General features: G+C 39.8%; 1 protein-coding gene across 1 annotated transcript in view; it reads right to left on the bottom strand.

Moving 5' to 3' along the window:
* Nucleotides 1-21,614, bottom strand: part of il1rapl1b (interleukin 1 receptor accessory protein-like 1b) — a 313,259-nt gene that overhangs the window by 124,117 nt on the left and 167,528 nt on the right. The window contains exon 6 of the mRNA XM_017458332.3: nt 1,747-1,821. Coding sequence (XP_017313821.1) covers nt 1,747-1,821 — 75 coding nt within the window. The remainder of the gene's footprint in view (nt 1-1,746; nt 1,822-21,614) is intronic.

Raw genomic sequence — 21,614 nt, 5'->3', positions numbered from 1 at the left:
CAGGTGAGGAGAATTCTGAGATACGACTACTTACAGTAATCACGCAGTACGCACAAGTTCTTGTCAGAGCCTTAGGCATTGGTTTTGGCCGATTTATTGACAATAGCTTGCTAATGTGTCGTTTATTTCTACCAACCAGAACGTTAGCAGACCTAGCATGAGCAAAGACATCCAGAAATACAAAACATCATCAAAGACCAGACATCTGCAGTTCACAATTTCCCACCGAATCTCACAGTCGAAATCCATCTATCCCGAACGTGTTCACTTCAACATTTCTTTTGATTTACGTTGATCTGAAGTCGTGCACTCCTGATTATCTAAACCAGGCCAGCATTACCAAACCAGAGTAGAGCCTTAATCCAGTGATTAGCTGTGAAGTGACTGTCAATTAAGAGGAAAAAAAAAGAGAAAGTGCAGAATGGGAAGAAAGACGTGTTTAAGTCAGAACAGCATTTTGCATTCATCGCCATACTCATCCCTCGCTCTTCCCACTCTTTCTACCTTTTTACTTTTTCTGTCTCACTGCATTTGCCTCTCTCTCTCTCTCTCTCTCCCTCTCTCTCTCTCTCTCTCTCTCTCTCTCTCTCTCTCTCTCTTGCTCTCACTCTCTCTCTCTCACACACACACACACACAACTTTCTCTCCTTCTCTGGTACATATGCCGAATTAGCTGACTGTCACATGGAACATTTATGCTTATGTCACATGGGCATACATTATTGCAGAAGAATATTAACCAGCCCCAAGCATGTGTAAAGGGAAAGAAAACGCAGGATCTCGACATGCACCTGTCACTACCATTGAAAACTGAAAGAACTGCGTCAGTCCCTTGAATGTCTCCATATGTGCATGTTAACGGAGTGGAAATGAAATACGATGCGCTCATGTTCTCAGCATAATATTTCACGAGTTTATTTTACAGAGAGCGTGCTGGTGGATCTGAGGGCAGGGATGCAGCAGGGAGCTGCCATTCATCCAAGATTCTCGTTCTTGCCTTCAGGCTGTGTGTCATCACTCAGTGCTTTCATCTGAGCTGACATCTAAACTGCAGCCACATTAATTCACGTTACGTCACTATGGAAGAGTTCTGAATTGCACATAAACCTTAAGAAGGATATTTTTCTTTCCTCACCATTCTTTCACAGTGGTATTTGCTCTCCAAATGACTTTCTCTTATGTTCACTGACCATGGCAAATTCATTTTCAAAGGAGGATGCCATAATGGATGCTTTCACTCCTATTATAATCAAGTGTTTGACCTGCCACTGCTCAGCAAGACTATTCCCATGGGGTTGCAGTGATCCAAGCTTAGTTAGGTCCTCTTATCGCCCATCATTCATGCTTTATTTAGGTGTTTGAATTGTGGTCTCTGCCACTCAAAAGGTGGCAATTGTGTGCATTAGAGAAGTAATCAACCACACTGTATTCTCTCTACTGTGGTCCTATTGCCACTCACTACACAGCATACACCATGCAACACTGGACAAATGCAGGTTGTCTAGAATATGCCCCCCCCCCCAAAAAAAAAAAATACACATTCAAGTGTTGTCATGACCCGAGAGTTCATACATACACACACCAAAAGCAGACACACCACCTTCACACAATCATTATGAATGTGCATCATATACATGACGTATCAGGCAGAGGCAGATGACTGACTGGACCCAGAAAGGCATCAGGAAGGCCCTGATTCTCAGTTCGACATTAACCAGGTGCTTGAAGAAACCCCAGGGTTCTTACCTAACTGCATCTCCATGATACTCATTTTGTTTTCAGCAGGAAAGAGGATCTTTGGAGGTTTGCTGGTCAACGGAGCTGCAAAAAAAAAAAAAATACAAACATAATATTAATTCTGTGTCAACACTCACAAAAAAATGAGAAATTTCTTCTTATAAAGAAGTGTAAAACAGCTATGAAGAGTAAAACTGCCAAAAACCCAAACCACTGAAGAGTACAAAATACAGACATGGTAAAATAAGCACCAAGGGGATGGTATAAAACTCTCTCCTGCTGCCTCTCTCTCAGTCTCCATCTCTCCCTCTCTTTCAGTCTCTCTCTCCCTGTCTCTCCCTCTGTAATGGGCTTTTCCATACATGGCCTGACAACCATTTCAAGTCGACTAATGGCCTCAGAACCTTCAGGGAAGCACAGTGATTAAGGCAAAGGATGTGCCACCAAACCAACATGCACTACGGGCAGACACTGTGCAGTGAACGTCCACTGCAAACTAGGACTGCACTGTAATATAAACCCAGGAGAATCTTAATCTTATTTATAGTGGCTGAGAAGAGAGGAGAGCCAACTCTGCAATGTCTCACTCTGCATAGAGACGGCTCTCCAGGCACACCCCTCGTGATCCACATGATCGTTCAAACATCTAGATAAAAATGGAGGACAGTAGCTGTAAATTGGTGAAATAGTGAGAGAGAGAGAGGAAGGGAGGTAGGGAGAGAAAGACAGGGAGTGAGACAGGGAGGCAAATGTATCTTATGAAGTATAGCATACGTATGTTATAACCTGACATAATGCATGAGCTCTATCAGAAATTTTACTGGTATGCATTAATACTCAGAACTGTACTCAGCATTCTACACCACACAGAACACAGCTGAAAGTAACATCTTGTCTCCCTTTAAATAAACATGCATAGTAATTTATAACCATAAACATAATTTAATCGCAACGCCGTCGGTACTCATACTAAAAAAGCTGCTTAAACAACTAATACATGCTTCGGAATAATTCTACACATTGATTTTGTTTGTTTTCTTCCGCACACTGTTTTGCTCTGTCACACTATGTGAGTCGCAGCGTTTTCCGCTTGTAAAGACATTCATAATTCATCACACAGCACCGTGCTGATGCCATTAAACCCGCTTATTATTTCAACTGTTCACTAGATACAGTAGAAACCATGCATCATGGGTAATTAGCTAAAACACCAGGACTGCGTGAAGAAACCGCATTCGTTATTTTATCTAAGTAAGGACTAAAACACGTCGGGGCATGTGGTAAGATTTAAACTGGGTTTACACTGTACGATGTTCTTTCGTGTTGTAGACACAATCGTATACTGCAAATTTATTAGTAGCTCAGCCTCATTAAACACACAGTCTATGTTAACATATAAGGTCACTACGGCAACAATAAGGAAAGAGACAGCCTCTCTAATTTATAGCTCAAACCTTTCCAAAAATTTCCTCCAAGAAGTCATTATTCAAGATAGAATGGGACCCAAGGACAGCGGGAGGATGCCATCTTGGTTTATTAGCGACTTTGGCCTTGGACTTGGAAGAGGTCACGGCTGTGTCGATGCTTATAAGAGAGGACTGTGAGCTTTTCTCTCTAGAATACACCCACCTCAATTAACCAGTCACTTCCTAACAAAAGAGCAGGACTTAGGCTAGCTTCTTATCATTTCTCTTTAATTGCTTATCTTCTTCAAAGTCTTATCAGAAAATCCTCGCACTGCAAGCGTTTATTAATAGAGTAAAAAGTAGAGTAATTATGAGGGTCGGAAAAAATAACAGGACAGAGAGATCCTCAACCCTGGTTTGGTCCTTGGGCTGGCTAATTGGCCAGTGTTTTTGTACCAAAACTGCTTCACTAAGACTTATTTATCAGAGGAGAAAGGTTCTGTAGTGAAACTGTATTGCAGAACAGGACAAGAAAGAGAGCTAACAAGGAATTTCCTTTAAATAAACTATTGCACCTGACATTGCATCAAAAAGGCAGACTACCACATGGGATTCCTAAACTAATTTTGGACGTTACTCTGGTTTAACACCACCCTGACATAACATCAGCTCAATATTATACACGCACAGTCAATTCCACCGGCTCCATCTCCAACGCAAACCTGCTCCAGGGCAGCTTCTGTGCTTTTAAAGACACCTGACTTTGAACAGGTTTTGAACGCATGATTCCAATAAGAATATTCCAGTAAAGATGATTCATTTCCATTCACTGCGTAGTACATTTCTCATTCAGATTATTTCCAACTGTCCACTGTGAATGTGTCGGACAACACTGCTGGTTAGATGTCACCTTCCAAAGGCACAGTGAATTATGGGTATTCTGTTTAGTTTGTGAGCAAAACCCACAACAATGTACAACATTCAAAGACGTATTAGCAGTGAAGATACCAATCCCTACCAAACATTACTGCGGTATTGACTGTACAGACAGAAACTGATGCTCATCAAATGAATGCATGATAATGAAGAATGTATGTTTTCTTCAATAAGGCCATCATTATCAAATAAATCAACACAACATAGAAAAAAACTAATGCAAAGGGAGAATAGAAAGTCGTAAATAATTAACAATATTAACTGTCCATGCTCGTATAAGTCTGAGTACTCATGAAATGTTTGGAATCTTGGGAAACCCTTCAGAAACTCTAATTTTAACATTTTCTACTGGATATAGTTCTGCAAACTTTTTTCTTCAATGGAAACTGCCTCTTTTGCATGCATTTAAATCACAAGTTTTAGAATTTTCTGCTTACCCCAAAATTTCAAATGGAGAAATTTGCATTTAATTATTTCAATCCAATTCCGCTGGGTTGAAATAACTAATTAGACATTTATAACTTTATCTACTTATGAAAAGACAACATTAGTTCTAACTGGGCTCCCAAGTGGCACAACAAAAGCGTTCATCAAAACATCTGGAGATCACAAGTTCTCATGAATCCTGATAATACGACAGCCATCCATGACTGGGGGCCAAGAGAGTAAAAATATCTGGATGGGATGAGGGGCGGTATACTCTCTGTCCTGTCAATCACAGTGACTCTAGCCAATCGAGGGTGTCTGTGAGCTCAGGTATGTCTCATGTATGACACTGATACTAATGCTTATTTATATCTCGGATATTTATATCACAAATTGTGCAAACGTTGCATTAAAATTAGAGCGTAAATGCCAAAAAGTCTGCTTTTACAGTTTCTTTTGTGTTCGTGCGTGTGAACGTTTGCGACTGGAACATATTTCTAAGTAAGCAACGCTCAGTTGTCTGTTTTCCTGGAGATCACTCAAACTACAAACTCTCTAACCATTTACGTGAGGAGACAGTCTGCCATTATTTCTTGCAATAAGAACACCGAGACCTGTCCTTGCTGTACCGTGTTACCCTGCTAAGTGTTAATCGGATTTGATTGGTGCTGTCAAGGACGGATTGCTAATCAATAGTCTTATAAACCAATCAGTGTTTACCATGCTTTGTCTTACAAGCTTAGCTTCATTAAGAAGTGCTTTTATTCATAGCTTTTCACGACAGTTAATGTGATGTGAGTGTGAGACAGGACATACTAATAGGACTTAGCAACCATGGTGTTTTGTTCATTTTGGAGAAGGCTATGTCCAGTTATCATCTCTTCCATGAGCAGCAGTTTATAAAGGAAAAACTGAAAACAGAAGCCCATTCATGCGACACTGAACCTAAAATGATGTGCATGGCTATGGCTTTTCAGCTTTAACAGCAAATACAAAGCATAAAACTAGCATGTTTACGATGAACTTGTGGGAATCCCATTTTATTGTGTGTAGCAAGTCTTTATTGCTTTGTTCTGTATGACAGAAGAACAGAACCGGTCCGGACTGGGAATACGTGCGTATTGAAACCTGCTTTATTTTCTAGTTCAAAGCAAACCTGAGGCACTGCCTGGTTTCCAGCTCAAATGCTCACTGTGCCAACCACATACGTTTGTCGGCGAGTTAAATACAAGAAAATACCGCAGCTTTAAAACATTAACTGGTTTATTATAGCTAACATGCTGCTATAGTTATTAATTCTGTCTGTAATTACATTAGGTCATTACCATCCCTCGCTATAACTTAGCAGATAATCACTTATGGATAGGTTTAATGTGCTCCTGTGCAAACTAATGAGAAATCTGTATGAATGCAAACCATTGAGAATGATATAGTGGATTTCTTTCATGAACTCCAGCCCTGCCCCTGATGTTAAACTTGTTCATTCTTCATACAGATTAAGTCATGCAGATTATTACAAATTTGAGTGAGAAAATGTGAGATCATGTCTTCCAGTGGATGACAAAAAAACGAAAAACAGATTTTAAAACCTATAATCAATGTGTTTGCAATGGATTCTGGAACAGTGATATTTTATAGCTTGAGGTTTAAATAAATACATTAAACACTTTTTTTGTGATAATTAGGCCAGAGCACTCAGAACCATGTCTTTTTTTTTTCTTAGTTGAATGTTGTTTTTTTTTACTCAGAAAATGTGAAATTCTTGCACAAAGAGCAGAATTTAAGAGTTTCCTTTTATAATAAGAGGAACTAGAAATTAGCTGTTTATCAGCTGCTTTGTACATAAGAGATTCTATATTGTAATATATATGTTCCTTTGAAACGGAAGAAGGTTTTCCGTGACACCCATCACATTAGGAGACCTAGCAAAGTATTTCAGCCTATCAAACTGAGCACAGAACGAAAATTCTCTTATGGATTTGGTTATAAATGGGGGGGTGGGGTTGGGGGGGTGGACTAGTTCAATCAAGAACTAGTTTTGTCTTTTTTTCAGACCCTAGGATTTTTATTATTATTATTTTTTAATAATAAAATGTAACACAGCTTCTGTTGCAGCTTTCTTCTGGCCAATTGCATGTGTTTATGTAAATTATTTATTATTTAGCTAATTATTTACTCTCTCTGGTCCAGTGATTAAATTATGCTCATTGTATTCATTCTCCACTTCAGGTTCAAACCGGACATCTCATCTGTTCAGGGTTTGTGGCTCTAGACAAAAATGATCATGTGAAGCAGCATTGCCAAAGAAAACACCCACTTCAGCTTGATGCGTCTGATTTTCTACTGGTTAAGCACTGAAAGGTAACTGGTCACCACTCGGTCATGCGAGCTCATCCGGGCATGTGATAAGGAATTTTATGTAACTTAGCCTTCACTAATTTCAGTTGAATATAGGTTTACTTTGCATGTATATGTCTTGACGTTGACCCATCCATTGCTGATGCAGACCAGATGTTGGGGCAGTGAACCATTCTCAGTACAGCACTCACACTATCATGAATGTGCCAGTGCAGGTATAAGATGGGCACGTGTAATAAAGTGGCACTGAGTGTACACGAGGCTGAATGGGATTAGGGATCGTTTCAGTACCAGTTTGCAATTTCAAACACACTCTAATGAAATGTTTAGAAGGCAGGTGAAGATTTATACATGAAACTCTAGGGCTTTAAGGCTTCTATTTGAATGTGCAGCTTAACAAATGTACCCCCTTTCTCTCTGTTGATATTTTTCTGAGCAGAAATACACCTCAGGGATCTTAATTGTACATTTCTAGTCATCATCAAACTTTGTTCCAAAAGAGAAATCCAGATGTAAGCAAGCAAGAATTGACAATGGTAAAGAAAACTCCTTGGGATTACATGAGGAAGAACCCATGAGAGGAACCAGACTCAAAAAAAAAAAGAAAAGAGAAACACTCCTCTGGGCGACACCATATAGTGGGATTATAAATCATTACAGTACAGAGTCATACAGTACAGGGAAGAGGCAAGAGATTTGCGATCTGCTGGTGCAATAGTATTTTAAAATCTGCCATGGTCCAAAATTGTGCCACCATTACTGGCTTTCAGCTCCTCTTACCACAAAATGATGTTTTCCAGACTTACATTTCTGTTCCATTTCTTCCAGCCTAGTTTAGCAGAAGTACGTTGTTAGCTCACTGTGATGCCGTAAATTACAACTGACCCTAACTCATAACTAATTATACATATAATTATTTCATTTTTATACCACAGCACTCAAAGCTCAAATCCAACTGGCCAGATGTTGATTAATTTTATATAACAGCTTTATTTAGTTTATTTAGTTTTCACAACTGTATCAATTACATGGTTTACAGTAACACATTCGTTTCAATACGTCATTGTTTCTCTGAAGGTCACTGTACATAATGTAACCCAAGCTGTCGTTTTTGATTTTGTAATGTTAACTTTTTTAAAGAGGCTGCTGAAGGAACAACCGTTAATATCTGTTATAAACTGTTATAAGTGTTAGCAGGAACTAATGCGCGTAATGGATGCTCCAGAATGTAACTGTAACCAAGTAAAGAGTAGAATATGTTGTTCTTAAATAAAGAAAGAACAAGTGCTGTGATAGAATTAAAACACTCAGACACACTGCTATAAGAAAATAAATCCAGAGCGGTAACAGTAACTGCCATTGATTATCGGCCTATAAAAGCACACAGTCATGTTTTAGTTCTTACATAACAAACAGGAACAAAACCTCAGACAGTACACCTGCATGTGATAATGCTTTATAATAAACTCAGCACGCACGTTCCGATTTCACTACCTGCTTTTTTAGTATAATTACACTGCATTATAAAACCGATACACCAGTTCCGTGAGTAAGCTCAATAACCAGTGTAAACACAGTCAGTTCTGATCAACTCAAATTGATAATGAAAAATGTTCAGGGGTTCATCAAATTCTCTTGCTCTTTCTTTAATATATATATATACCCACATATATATAACAATTATTTTATTTTTTTTTTAAATAAAAAATAATTACTACCAAAGAGCTTCAAAAACTGTGGAATACAAACATTTACAGTTTTACAGTCCATAAGCAAAAGATGTCGTCAGAAACACACAATCCATATACCAATAGCAGGCTGGAACTGGACAACAGGCAAAGAGTCAATAAAACAAGCAGCCAACTCAAATAAGGCGTGTATCTTAACAAACAAACAAACAAACAAACAAACAAACAAACAAACAAACAAACAAACACACCAATGGCAAGACCTCACAAAGATGAGCAGGTCTTACAGAGCTTAAATACACAACGCTAATGAGACACAGGTGTCGCTTATTGACTGGGCTGGTGGTTAGAAAAATGCTGGGAAACACGGCCAGGACTACAGACAGACTGCCGTGTAACTTCACCCGAGGAGCTAACCACACTCACATGTGATTCAGTCTACTGTAGTTGACCATTTTTCTAAACCATGATTTGTGCAGGAGACGAGCCAAAGATCCTGGGACCCAAAAAACTGAGAGGGCATTTTCCCCTTTTCATTTAAAATAGAATATATTATTATTGTTATTATTATTATTATTATTATTATTATTATTATTATTATCCGTATATATATATATATATATATATATATATATATATATATATATATATATATATATATATATATATATATTAATTTTACAACATTCACTACACCCTGTTACCAGATCACACTTACCCCAGTGAAATATCTCGAATTACACATAGTGAAATGTTCAACAGGAAGTTGCAGAATCTGAATTTCTCGAAGATCATGGGATGAAGAAAACAAAAATTTCTCAATTTGTTTTTATTTAATTTCAGTGTTATTTTGATAATGACTAATGAGGTCATTTAGTAAATTCATCTCAAATTACAGCTTGAATTACACATTTAAATATATAAAAGCATTGCTATTACCACGGATGCTGGTTAACCACATTTTGTGTATTTGCTAACTTTCATCACTGTTACTCATTTAAGAGCACAATGCTGAAAATAAGAGATATTGTGGCATAATATGGATTAACACATTTTTAAATAGTTAAAAAGATGGATTTCTCTTCTTTTCTTTTTTTTCATGTATTTTAGTTCTGTATGTGTAACTGTACAGTATTCAGTGTATTTTTGAGCATTGTGTGTGTAGTTTTTAGTTTTTGTGTCTTTATTTTTAATACTGTCAGTAATAAATTGTGTGCTTTTCTTTTTGGTTATTTCGTGATCATTTTGGATATCTCTGAGAATTTGTAAAAGCAACTGAGAAAAGCTGTAATAACTGTAGATTAAAATGTGAGCATCTTGCTTCATATAAACCATCTAAAAGAAACAGAAACACTTCTCTCTCTCTCTCTCTCTCTCTCTCTCTCTCTCTCTCTCATGCCCACACTGTTCTGGAGAACATAAGATAATAAGAAGTTATATTGTTTACGCACTGGTATTCAATCTTGAGCACTATACGCACTGGGAAGTCTGGTCATTTATGCAGCTGTCAGTGCCACTGGTGTCGCCTCACTGATGTTTAATATAAGACTTACATATCAGTTCTATATGTTTTTTTCTCTCATCCCTGCTGTGTTATAAAATGCCTATCATGCCAGGTCTAATTTGTAGTCCTGTGGATCACTTCTCTTTGCTTCAGTAAATCTCTACTTGTTTTTCAGGAACAGTGTCCTAATTTGTTAAAATGGCAGCATTTCACCTTCCTGTAATTGTATTTCATCATGTACTTGTAATGAGGCTGATTATAAGTACATGACAAATAAGAAACTGAGACACAGGAATAAACTATCCAGAACAGATAGAGCTAGAATACACATGCGTGTGCGCACACACACACACACACACACACACACACACAATTATAGATTTCAGCTGGAAACCTAGGCCTCTGCATTTGGCTGGTAGGCGCCACTCCAGAGAGAAAATCTCATTATCTTAATTAGCTCCTTCTCTCTGAAAAATGCATTGATTATTTTGTTTCATGAAGACATGAAACACAGACTCAAGCAGGGTTTAAAATGATTAGTCCTGCATGTGCTGCTCGTCAGCTACTGCTAAACAGACAGTAGCAGCACAGTTTGGCAGGAGAGGCACCTTGTTTCGAACAAAATTAAAATGAAAAGAAAATATATATATATATTGGAGGCTGGAACAACTGTTGGAGTAAATCTCATTAACTAATTGGTCTCATATACAGTCAGCTCCAGAATTATTGCTACCCTTGGTTACGGAAAAATGTCTTTGTGCTTAATTAGCTTAATTTGTCACTGGAAATACAAGAGAAACCGAACCTTCAATTGAAATAAATTTATTCTAAGAAAATAAAAAAACATGTCAACTATTCGTAACTTTCAAAAATTCCTATGAATGAAATGCTACTGAATCATTTCCCATTTATATTTTACCTTTTTATAAAGTCACCTGAGTGTTGAGGAACTCCTAAGCAATTATCCATTACTTTCTAATTCACTGAGTGATAAATGAGGTGACACACAGGATTTTGTGACAGTGTGTGTGTGTGTGTGTGTGTGTGTGTGTGTGTGTGTGTGTGTACTACTACTTCTACTACTACTACTAATAATAATAATAAAGTACATGAAGGTGGAGTAACAGAATGAAATTCTGAAGATTGGAATTCTTAACTAAGTTGATTTTATGAAGCAATTTATTAGAAATAACAATACAAGGCAACAGAGGTTAAAATAAATCACTGAATAACAATGTGTGTGTGTGTGTGTGTGTGTGTGTGTGTGTGTGTGTGTGTTGGATTTGCATCAGTGTGTGTTTAATGATCATGTCATGTGATGTCTTCCACAAGGGGTGAGGGGAAACAAGAGCGGGAGGATGTGAATGGAGCTTTAAAGATCTCACACAGTGCTGATTAGTGCCGGATTGAAGATGAGGGCACACACACACACACACACACACACACACACAGAGCAAATAAATGTCATGTCTATGCTGGAATCAGCATCAAGCTCCATCCACCAAAGTGCGCCGCAGCCTACAAACATGCCCACCGCAGACTACGAATCCCCACACACATGCTCATTGTCACGTTTGTTCTCACCTGGTTACTGATTATATGCACCTGGTTTAAATCACCCACACATCCTATATATAGAGACTCTGGATACTTATTCTTTGAAAAGTGTTGCTCAGGTTTGTGAATTTGCAAATTACTGTGTATGCTGGGTTTTGTGTATATCTGGTTCCCTTTCAAAGGGAATTCAACGTTGCGTGAGCTCCATGCTGTGGGAAGGAAGTGCTCTCGTGCGCGACCGACATCTTAAGCCTGTGTAACATCATGCCTATTTATAGGACTGCTGTGATCAGGTGACGTTGCAATTAAGCGTGTAGCATGATATATAAACGGCACCTGTGAACCGCGCCCTCAGCCTTATTATCTTCAGCGAGACTGCAAGTCAGTCGTTTGTATAATGCTCGCGAAACGACTCTTCATTTCCTCTCTATCTTTTAAAAAAATCACTCTTTACTTTTCTGTCCCTTTAAAAAAAGAGAGAAAAGTATGAATGAGAGAGAACTAAGAAAGTGTGTTACGTTTTGCTCCCGTCTCATCACGGGGACAGATGGACACACTTTCTGTGTGAAGTGTCTAGGGGTCGAGCCCTCCAGAGGTCTGACAGTGCACATTGTGAACGCCTTACAATTAGACAGCTCCACACACGACTCGATCTGTTTGCGGCCGAAGGGAGTTGGGTCTCAGAGCCTCGCGGATCTAGGTCCTGGGAATCTTGTATGGATCTGGAAGAGGAGCTGGAGACAGCCAAAAAAAATTAATTTCCTCTCTGACTCTGAGGATCTAGAAGGGTGTGCCAAAAACAGAGAGCAGCTCTCAAGCATATAAAGATCGGCTTGAAGTGATTACTAAGGCTCCCCACAGAGAGCCAGGGGAACCGGGTGGCCACATTTGCAGCCTGTTAATAGGCCTGATCTGAGAATGATCATAAAGGCCAAGATCAGGTATCAAGTGCCCCATTTGAGCCTTTAGAGTCAGTCTCAGAGAAGCTTCTGACTCTAAAGGTAGCTCTTCTGCTGGCCCTGACATCTCTCAAGTGAGTAGGAGATCTACAAGCTCTCTCTGTTGCCCCTTCCTGCTTTGACTTTGCCCCTGGATTAGCCAAGGCCTTCCTACATCCTAGGCCGGATTATATCCCTAAAGTGCCTAGCCAGGAGTGTTGCAGGCTTTCTGCCGTCACCCATTCCTTACACTGGAACAAGAAAGAATGCACCTGCTGTGTCCAGTAAGGGCTCTCTGTACTTACGTCCGCCGCTCCGGCCAGTGGTGTAAGTCGGAGCAGCGGCTGGTCTGCTTTGTGGCAACAGTAGAGGTGATGCTGTGTCGGAGCAGTGAATAGTGGAAGCACTCTCTATTGGTTATGAGGCACGCGGTCTCACTATGCCTCTGGGCTCATTCCACAAGGGGCATCGCCTCCTCAAACGCTTTGTCCAAAGGAGTACCCTTTCAGGATGTGTGTGCTGTAGCGCGGTGGTCTACGCCACACACATTCATTCAATATTACAGCCTGAATATGCATTCCACCTCGGGCTCATTGCGTTCCCTTTAAAAAGAAATGTCTGGGTTACGCATGTAACTGAGAAGGGAACGAGACCTTGTGTCGCTTTGTCATACTGGGGCAGGCCTGTGAATTGCATCCTCGCTCCAGATAACAGAGGCTGACGGCGTGGTTCACAGGTGCCATTTTTATATCACGCAACATGCTTAATCGCTACGTCACCTGATCACGGCAGGCCTATAAATAGGCATGATGTTACACAAGCTTCAGATGCCGGTCAAGAGTGAGAGGTGCTTCCTACAGCGTGGAGCTCACGCAACATCTCGTTCCCTTCTCAGCGAACAGGGTTGCATGTGTAACCCAGCCGTTTTGCTATATATATTTTTATATTCAGAGTTTTGTCCTGTTTGTTAATTGCCTGACCTCCTGCCTGTCTCAACCACAATATTTTTCTCATGCTTTGGAATTGTTTGCCTGTAGTTTTTTTTTTCTTAATAAAAGCACTTTCGCACCTGCAGCCATCTCATGAAGCTCAGATAGTAAATGGACAGAATACTGTGTAAAAACTATGAGAAACTCATGCATAGGTGACAGAAACAAACAATTAAAGAACAGCTCTTGTAGTAGGTTAGAGTCAATTGACCGGCGTATCGGGAATCCCTAATAGGCTTCCATGTAATGCAATTGGACCATTTAAAAGCCAGAAAAAAGTCTGCAGCTTTGAAGGGCTTTAGACAAAGCAAGCGGCAAATCTCTCCCTACTCCACCTGTCTCCATTCGCTTTGCATATGTAAGGTAGAATTCCTGTTTCGCACAGCTTTTGATACAGCAGATGAAAAATCGCTTGCATTTACATTTACATTCAGAGCATTTGGCAGATGCCATCACATGATTTACAGAAGTTCTTTTTGCTTGTAGTCTCCATCAAAATTACATCCTTGCATGTAGCTACAGAAAGCACATGACCAACCAGGATTGCACTACAACGCATACAAAACAAAACATCCACAATTTGTGCCCATTCATTGTCAGGGCTTTCGGGCTGTGCTGCTATGGTGTTATGGTATAAGATTGAACAGTTACCTTTCCACTGACTCTTACAAAATACAGATTAAAATTAATTTCCATCTATTATCATAAACCCTTTTCTTTTTCTACCTAGTCAGGTTCCTTGTGGTTCCAAACCACAGTTTTTTGTCAGGTTGCAACTCCCCAAAATTTTCACAACTCCATCACTCTGGACTCCCTAAATCATACTACAGCAGCTCGTGTTTCTCCACTCAACGTGGCTGAGCGTGATTGTACTGAAAACTCTTTGGCTGTGTAAACATGCTGCATTACAACCTCTGCTTTATCTATTTCACCATTTCGGCTTTGTTTTGGTTTGTCTTTTGTTGGCTTAGCGTGTAAGCTTTCCTCAGAACCAATGGTTCAAGGTTTATTGTCATTGTCAAAGACAGTGAATTTGCAGTTGCATCTCCAAAGAAAGTAACATTCAACATGTTGTACACACAAGCATGCACCAAAAGACAAGCTCTCACATTCTGTTCTTCCCACATTCCTCGAATCCGCCCCCATTCCCCCAATCCGCCCACATTCCCACATCCGCCCACATTGTGACATTTAACATACTGCACATACAACCACTCTCTCTTTCAGCTTATAATGACATGATCAATATTGACAATATAATGAGATATAATGGAAAAAATATAAATAAATATACCTGAGTTACAATGGAAAAACATTTTACCTCCAATTTCCCCTTTTATTTTCACCACTGGCTTGTGTTTTTTAAATGGTTGATTATTACTGTGATATTTACAGAGGAAGTTATCATACTGTGAATATTCCAAACCACATCTGTGATCATGACTATGTCGATTCCATCTGATGGCTTGCCCTTTACATTAAGCACTTTGTGGGATCTCCCTCCATAATGGTCAAAAACACAGACTATTTGTTATGCACATGAACATCGTTTTATAAGGAAGCTGGTGTTTTATTGTTACACAAACACTGACACTTATGTAAACAAGAACAAGTATCACAATTTAATAAAAACAGACAAACTAGAGAAATTTCCTAAACCTACCACGGATTTCATTTAGAAGCTGCAGATTTTGTAATTTTATAGAAGCAAAACAAACACAAATGCACAAGCTATGAGCTGTTATCTGTGTCGTGATAAAAAGATGAACGCTAAATCAAAGAGCGTGTTTGCTTCACCACTAATTTCAATCATTTTTTAATTGAATATTTATTCATTCATATTTAGTGACTGCTTTCTCCTGGTCAGGGTCACAAAGCTTATCCTGGGAACAGAATACTAAAGAATAAATGTAATGTGTTTCACTTAATCTTGACCTATTTTTATATTTTTCCCTCAGCATAAAAATTATGCAAGGACTCTTAGGAGCCAAGCACTCCCAAGGTTGATCCCCTTTGAAAACATTTTGAACTAAACTGCTTTTCATCACTCCAGTATGGAATGAAAGGTTGTGGTACCTGCGTCACCCTTCAAAGTATCTCGCGTTCTTCACTGCAGGATTGCCTAAAGCACAGCAACAGCATAGCGCTGATCAATCATGACTCAGGAGCCGATATGCTGTTGTCCGACTGCAAATGATGGTCAGCATAGACAGTACCTTCTGCCAAATGTCTGCAACTTCATGATTGTAATGGTAAAAAAATAAAATGTCATCTGGCTGAAGGTATTTCCAAACTGTCTCTGCTGGTGGTGAGTTAAAAGTAATGGCAACTGAACTGCATGAAAAGGTTATAATAGCACATCTGCTGTTTGTTAATTCAACCAAAGGTAGCTAGGCAACAGAAATAAAACCAATATATATTTGAAGCCCATACTTTCATGAGGAAAAGGTTCATTTGTAACCTGGTTGTATTCAGATATGCCTCTGACACGGTGTACACACACCAAGCGGAGCTGAGGGTGACATGTATTCTTATTATAAACTCACAGGCTATATATCAAGGATAGAAAAAAATCTGACCACGGATAATATCCAAACGGATTGATCATCGTTTTATCTACTATCTCAGCAAATATGATCCCAATGAAGCTGAAATAATTTCAACTCATAAATGGGAGGTTATGTACCCATCACAAGGCACACACACTCTGTCCACGTCAACGGCCTTGTTCACACCAGGTATTAACATCTGTCTCGAGGGATCTGATCACGTGTACAACTGAAATGCACAGCCTTTTACACCTGCCCTTTTAAACGCATCATCAGTGACCAGTTGTGATCAGATTTCATACACGTTTATTATGTCAATCTTCCACTGCATATGCTTTCAGACAGAAATATCTGACAAATCCCATCTCATGTACCTGTTTCAAATGTTTTGATTGTGACTGTGTTGTCTGTTCACAGTGTAGGCTGATGATCCATCCATCCATCCATCCATCCATCCATCCATCTTCTATACCGCATATCCTTTTCAGGGTCCCGGGGAACCTGGAGTCTATCCCAGGGAGCATGGGGCACAAGGCGGGGTACACCCTGGACAGGGTGCCAGTCCATCGCAGGGCACAATCACATACACACTCACACACTTCAATTCAATCTTTGGACTGGGGGAGGAAACCCCCGCAGCACGGGGAGAACATGCAAACTCCGCACACACAGGGCCACGGTGGGAATCGAATCCCCTACCCTGGAGGTGAGGCAAACGTGCTAACCACTAAGCCACCGTGCGCCATGCATTAGAAGGTGTGGTGAAAAAATAAGATAAGAACTGTGACTGCTCGGATCACAAACCATAAGTGTCCCTTCTCCGTGTATCTACACTGGGTTAACCAAAGAGAGGTAGATCAGAGGTTAAGGCACTTTTTAAAATGTTTTTATAATTGCATAATATCTAAATGGATCCAAGGTGACTGGATGGTAGCTACTTACACTTAGGTCATGTCTACATATGACTGTGAATTCATCTGCCTGTTAAATGGCATTTTCAAACTGCAATCTAGGTGAAGAGAAAACCTTGAGGGACGTTTGCTGTATTTAATCTGCAGGTTTCTTTGGGGCTGGTAAGTGACTCTGCCGGTGTCCTCTTTATTTCCAGCGCTCTGATCACAGGCAGCAGTGAGCGGAGATTTAAAACGTGAGAGTCTGATGAATGTAAAACTTCTGATCATTCATCCAAAATCCAATTTCTGTTCAGAAGAGTAGTGACTGCCATATTTTCGGGACCATTATTCTGCAGAAGAGGTGCAGAGGAAAGGGGAAAACTAATGAATTGCCAGTTGAGGTATTTGCATGGCTGCCCTCGGCTCTCTCCTCCACTCTCTCTTGCATTAAGGAATTTTAGGAGTCTCCTGAGTCAACTCATCAGCATGAGTGTAACACAAACACGCTATTGATTTTTTCTTTCACCAAATGCTGCCTTGCAAAATCACTAAAGCATAATTTAGATCTTCTGCTTTCTCTTCCTTGCTTTCTGTCATACACACTCACACACACACACACACACACACACACACACACACACACACACACACACACACACAGAGAGAGTTTTAAATTAGCTTCAGTCTTGGCCCAGCTCAGCCAATAAAATGAGATATGACTTATACTGGGCACAGACTGGCATGCTGGATGCTCAGTAAATCTGACAGAACACTGTTTCAGAGCACGTGTGTGGAGGAAGAGTAGGAGAGGAGGATTACACGAGGACCAGTCAGTGCCCTCGGATGTCAAAGGTCCTCCTTTTCCTGATCACCTTTCCTCCATCATTCTGTTCCTGCTGCCAGTGTTGTCTCTACAGTTCTCTCATCTCTCAGCATTGTCTCTTTACCTTTATATTTATCCTGCATTTCATTTTTTCTTATCAGTAGAGGCTTCCATAATGATAATTGCCCCAGGAGAGGGCAGATTGAAGAAGTGGTCCTTAAGGAGCACCATCCTTTTCCCTCTCGCTCTCTCACCAGATGGTGTAGCTTTCATTTCAAATGCCTGGTATTTCCTTATTAACCTCATGCACCCATGAGCATGGCTGACTGCCTATAACTATCACTAGAAGCACTTCTCTCTCCTCCATGTGGAAAAAGGCCAGATTTGGTATAGTGTTCATTTCCGGCCACTGTAAAATGCGAAAGAATCGAAACTGAATAGCCATTTGTATACACCAGGGACATATAGAGACTGTTTTTATTTCTGAGGGCATATTCTCACCTATTAGTCTGAATCAGAGTGAAATTAATACTTTTGTTTTTTTGCTATTTGGTTTGGTTCACCTTCAGCTCCCCTACCACCCAAGTCCTGGAACATAAGTAAACAAAACAAAACCCAAAACCTATTTTATGGGAAGGGGTGGCGCAGAAAACAAACAACTCATAATCTTTGAGCATTTCTTCTTTTTTCTCAGTCCAGATTTCCTAACGCTGTGTCATGTGTAACTATGTGACTATGTGAAAGTTTGGTGAGCTAGTGAGCTACTTAAAGGCATTAATACAGACTAATGAAAACGATACCCACAGTCCTTTGCTAGCATATTGGCCGAGGTGTAATATTTTCACATTGCACATAAGATTCCATTCAAGTCTTCCCGCATATTTTTGTGTTTTAGCAGCGCTGTACTGTTCTGTGTTTTGTTCAGTTTAGGCAATGTTTCACATCCTTGCATATTCCTCATCTGCAGAAAAGTTGGTTTGTCATCTGTCAAGCGCATACAGTGCATGAGTGCATGCATACAAGAGACTGATGATAAACTAAAAGTGCTTGAAATGTAAATTCAATATCCAACCTGGGAAAGGGACATTCAACGGCAACTGTGAATATATGCATCTTGGTAAAATACCATACCACGTTTGAATGATAAAATGCTTTAATGTTGATGATATCTTGGACTTTAAATATGAAAAAAGTTTCTCTGTCATCATGTTTCACTCCATGTTCCTATGCCTCAGTCAGTATAATGTATGTGTTGCTTATTAAGTCTCTCTGGTTCTCTTTTCCACGGCTCTGTCTGTCTGTCTGATTTGCTGACTGAGGCTGCTCTGGCTCACTGTGCTGCTTAGTGAGCTTACTAATCACCATCAGGGTTTGAAGAACTATTCTCTGTGGGGGTTCCTTTAACAAATGTCAGACTGGAAAAGAAGAGGGAAGTGTTCTCCCTGCAGCTTCGAACATCACAGGAACCCAGCCAGACCCAGCACTGAGGCATATAAAAGCACTCCACTTTTAAACATGGGTGCTCCGGCAACTCCTGCAAGCCTCTTTTGTTCCAGTCAGGTGAAAATGAGCAGGAGCGAGAACCAGCATCTTTCTGAATATAATTGGATCCCATTGGCTTTGAGCAGTAGCAGAGGGACACACTCAGAGGAAAGTCAAAGAGCAAAGAAACGAGTTATATGAATATATGTGGTGTTCATCTGATACAGCGTTGATTTTTCTCATCCTCAAAGGATCCTGTTAAAAAAAATAATAATTAAAGATGTCCTGCCACATAGTCAAATCAACTAAAAAAAAATATGGCTTTGAACTGTAGTCATTTGTCAGTTCAGGACAACTGCTGCCAAAATCAAGCTCCCCATTTAGGTCAATGTCCATAATCTGTTATACCACACTCCAGCTGCAATAGAATTTAGCAACCTCGAAAACCTTACAAAGAGAGAGCAGCCTTGAAGCCCATGGTAGACTTGCTGACCGTAGTTTAAGCAAACGGAATGACTTCAAATGGTTGGCGCATGATGAGTGAGTGGTTTGCATCTTCTGGTATAACGTCTACTGTATATTCCATCCATCTTCTATACCGCTTTGTCCTTTTAACGGTCACGGGGAAACCTGGAGCCTATCCCAGGGCGCATAGGGCACAAGGCTACAAATTCTCAAATTCTTCCTCCAGTGGATACAGTGAATAGTGAAACCTTCACCCCATGCCCTGTGGAGATTATTGGTGATTTCACTGACTCTTGTTTTGGGGGTTTTCTTCATAGCTCTAACAACGTTTCTGTCATCAACTGCTTTTGTTTTCCTTGGCAGACTTGTTCAATGTCTGTTTGCTACTACGTTAGTGTTTTCTTTCCTTTTTTAGGACATTCCAAATTGTTCTATTGGCCATATGCAATGATCGCTCTGATAAATTTTCTGATTGATCAATGGCTTGCTTTTCTCCCATAGACAGCGCTCTGGTCTACATGTTGGTTTATTCTTTTTAACAACAAATGCAGCGTTCGCAGGGAAAACCAGGGCTCGCACGAAGTGTACACATTAAGAGCTTTTAAGTGTTTAAACAATTAATCTAACAGGGCACACAAGAAACATTTTTTTATGGATGCTCATTAAGGTATCTTTGAAAAAAAAAACAAGTCAGCTTCTTTATCCTAATGACTACTGCTCTTACCTCTCCTTGCATTGTGAATGCAGGAGAGACTACAGTATCAATGCCTCCATCTTCAGTATCAATGCCTCAAATATGTTAAAGAATTTGCTGGGCATAGATAAGGAATTGCTTTTTGACAGTCAGGAACTGTCACAGAGACAGCAGTGCCCTATATCAGCATATATGTTAATAAAAGAATCAAATAGGCCAGGCCTGGATTGGCTTTTTATTGAGGGGCACGACTTATGTAATCATGTTGACTATTGTGTGCTATCCCATTCATTTTTCAACCAATGAACTGCCTCTACTACTCATACAATCTCTGCTCAAGACCTACATTATAGCAGCCTCATCATTTCTCACGATCGTCCCTGTTTATCTTCTTGTGCAAAATCAGAGCATGTGGCCAAAGAAGGTGCTCCAGTGCTGTTGATATATTTAGGACCCACTTAACGGACCAAGCTTTTAATCTCCCAGATGTAGGAATATATGCAGGCACGTATGTGAACAATGGAACTTATGTAGCTGCAATATCCACATGCTTTGTCATGTACCAAGGCTGATACACTGTCCTAAGATAAATTTACACAGTCATTCACTGCAGATATCTTTATTGTCTTTACGGTCCAATCACCTTTGGACTACTGGTTAAAGAACTAATCAATATTTCTTATTATCTAATTCCGTGAATGTTCATCAGCATGCAATCCACTGATGCATTTTTTTTCTCCCAGACTTACTGTCAGTCTGCAAAATTTAATTTGCCTTTATCCAGCATTCACCACAATGAATAATTACTCTGATTCACTCACAAATGATAGATTTGAACAAGACCTCTCTAAAATTTAGCTATACCTGAGATGCCTTGTTCAAGTGCACTGTCAGTGTGATGCCGAGGTGTGTGAAAGTAGCCTGCTAATTAGTAATGACACTACCCACTTAATATAACCTCAATCACTTCTAAAGACAGAGAAAATACACGGAGGCAGTGGAGGATGGTTGCGAAAAGGGTACTGTGACTTAGTGCATCCTTTTGACATTTATCCAGGTGTGGAAGGAGGGGGAAGGAAAAAGAAGTACATTTGCACTACTCTAAGTTAATATATCAGCTGTTTTCTCTTGGACTTTAATGCCATTGTGCCAGAGAAGCTTCCCAGAGT

This window comes from Ictalurus punctatus, chromosome 27, assembly GCF_001660625.3.
Source record: "Ictalurus punctatus breed USDA103 chromosome 27, Coco_2.0, whole genome shotgun sequence".
Lineage (NCBI taxonomy): Eukaryota > Metazoa > Chordata > Actinopteri > Siluriformes > Ictaluridae > Ictalurus > Ictalurus punctatus.
Note: the sequence above shows the minus strand (reverse complement) of the source record. Positions and strands in the feature narration are given on the sequence as shown.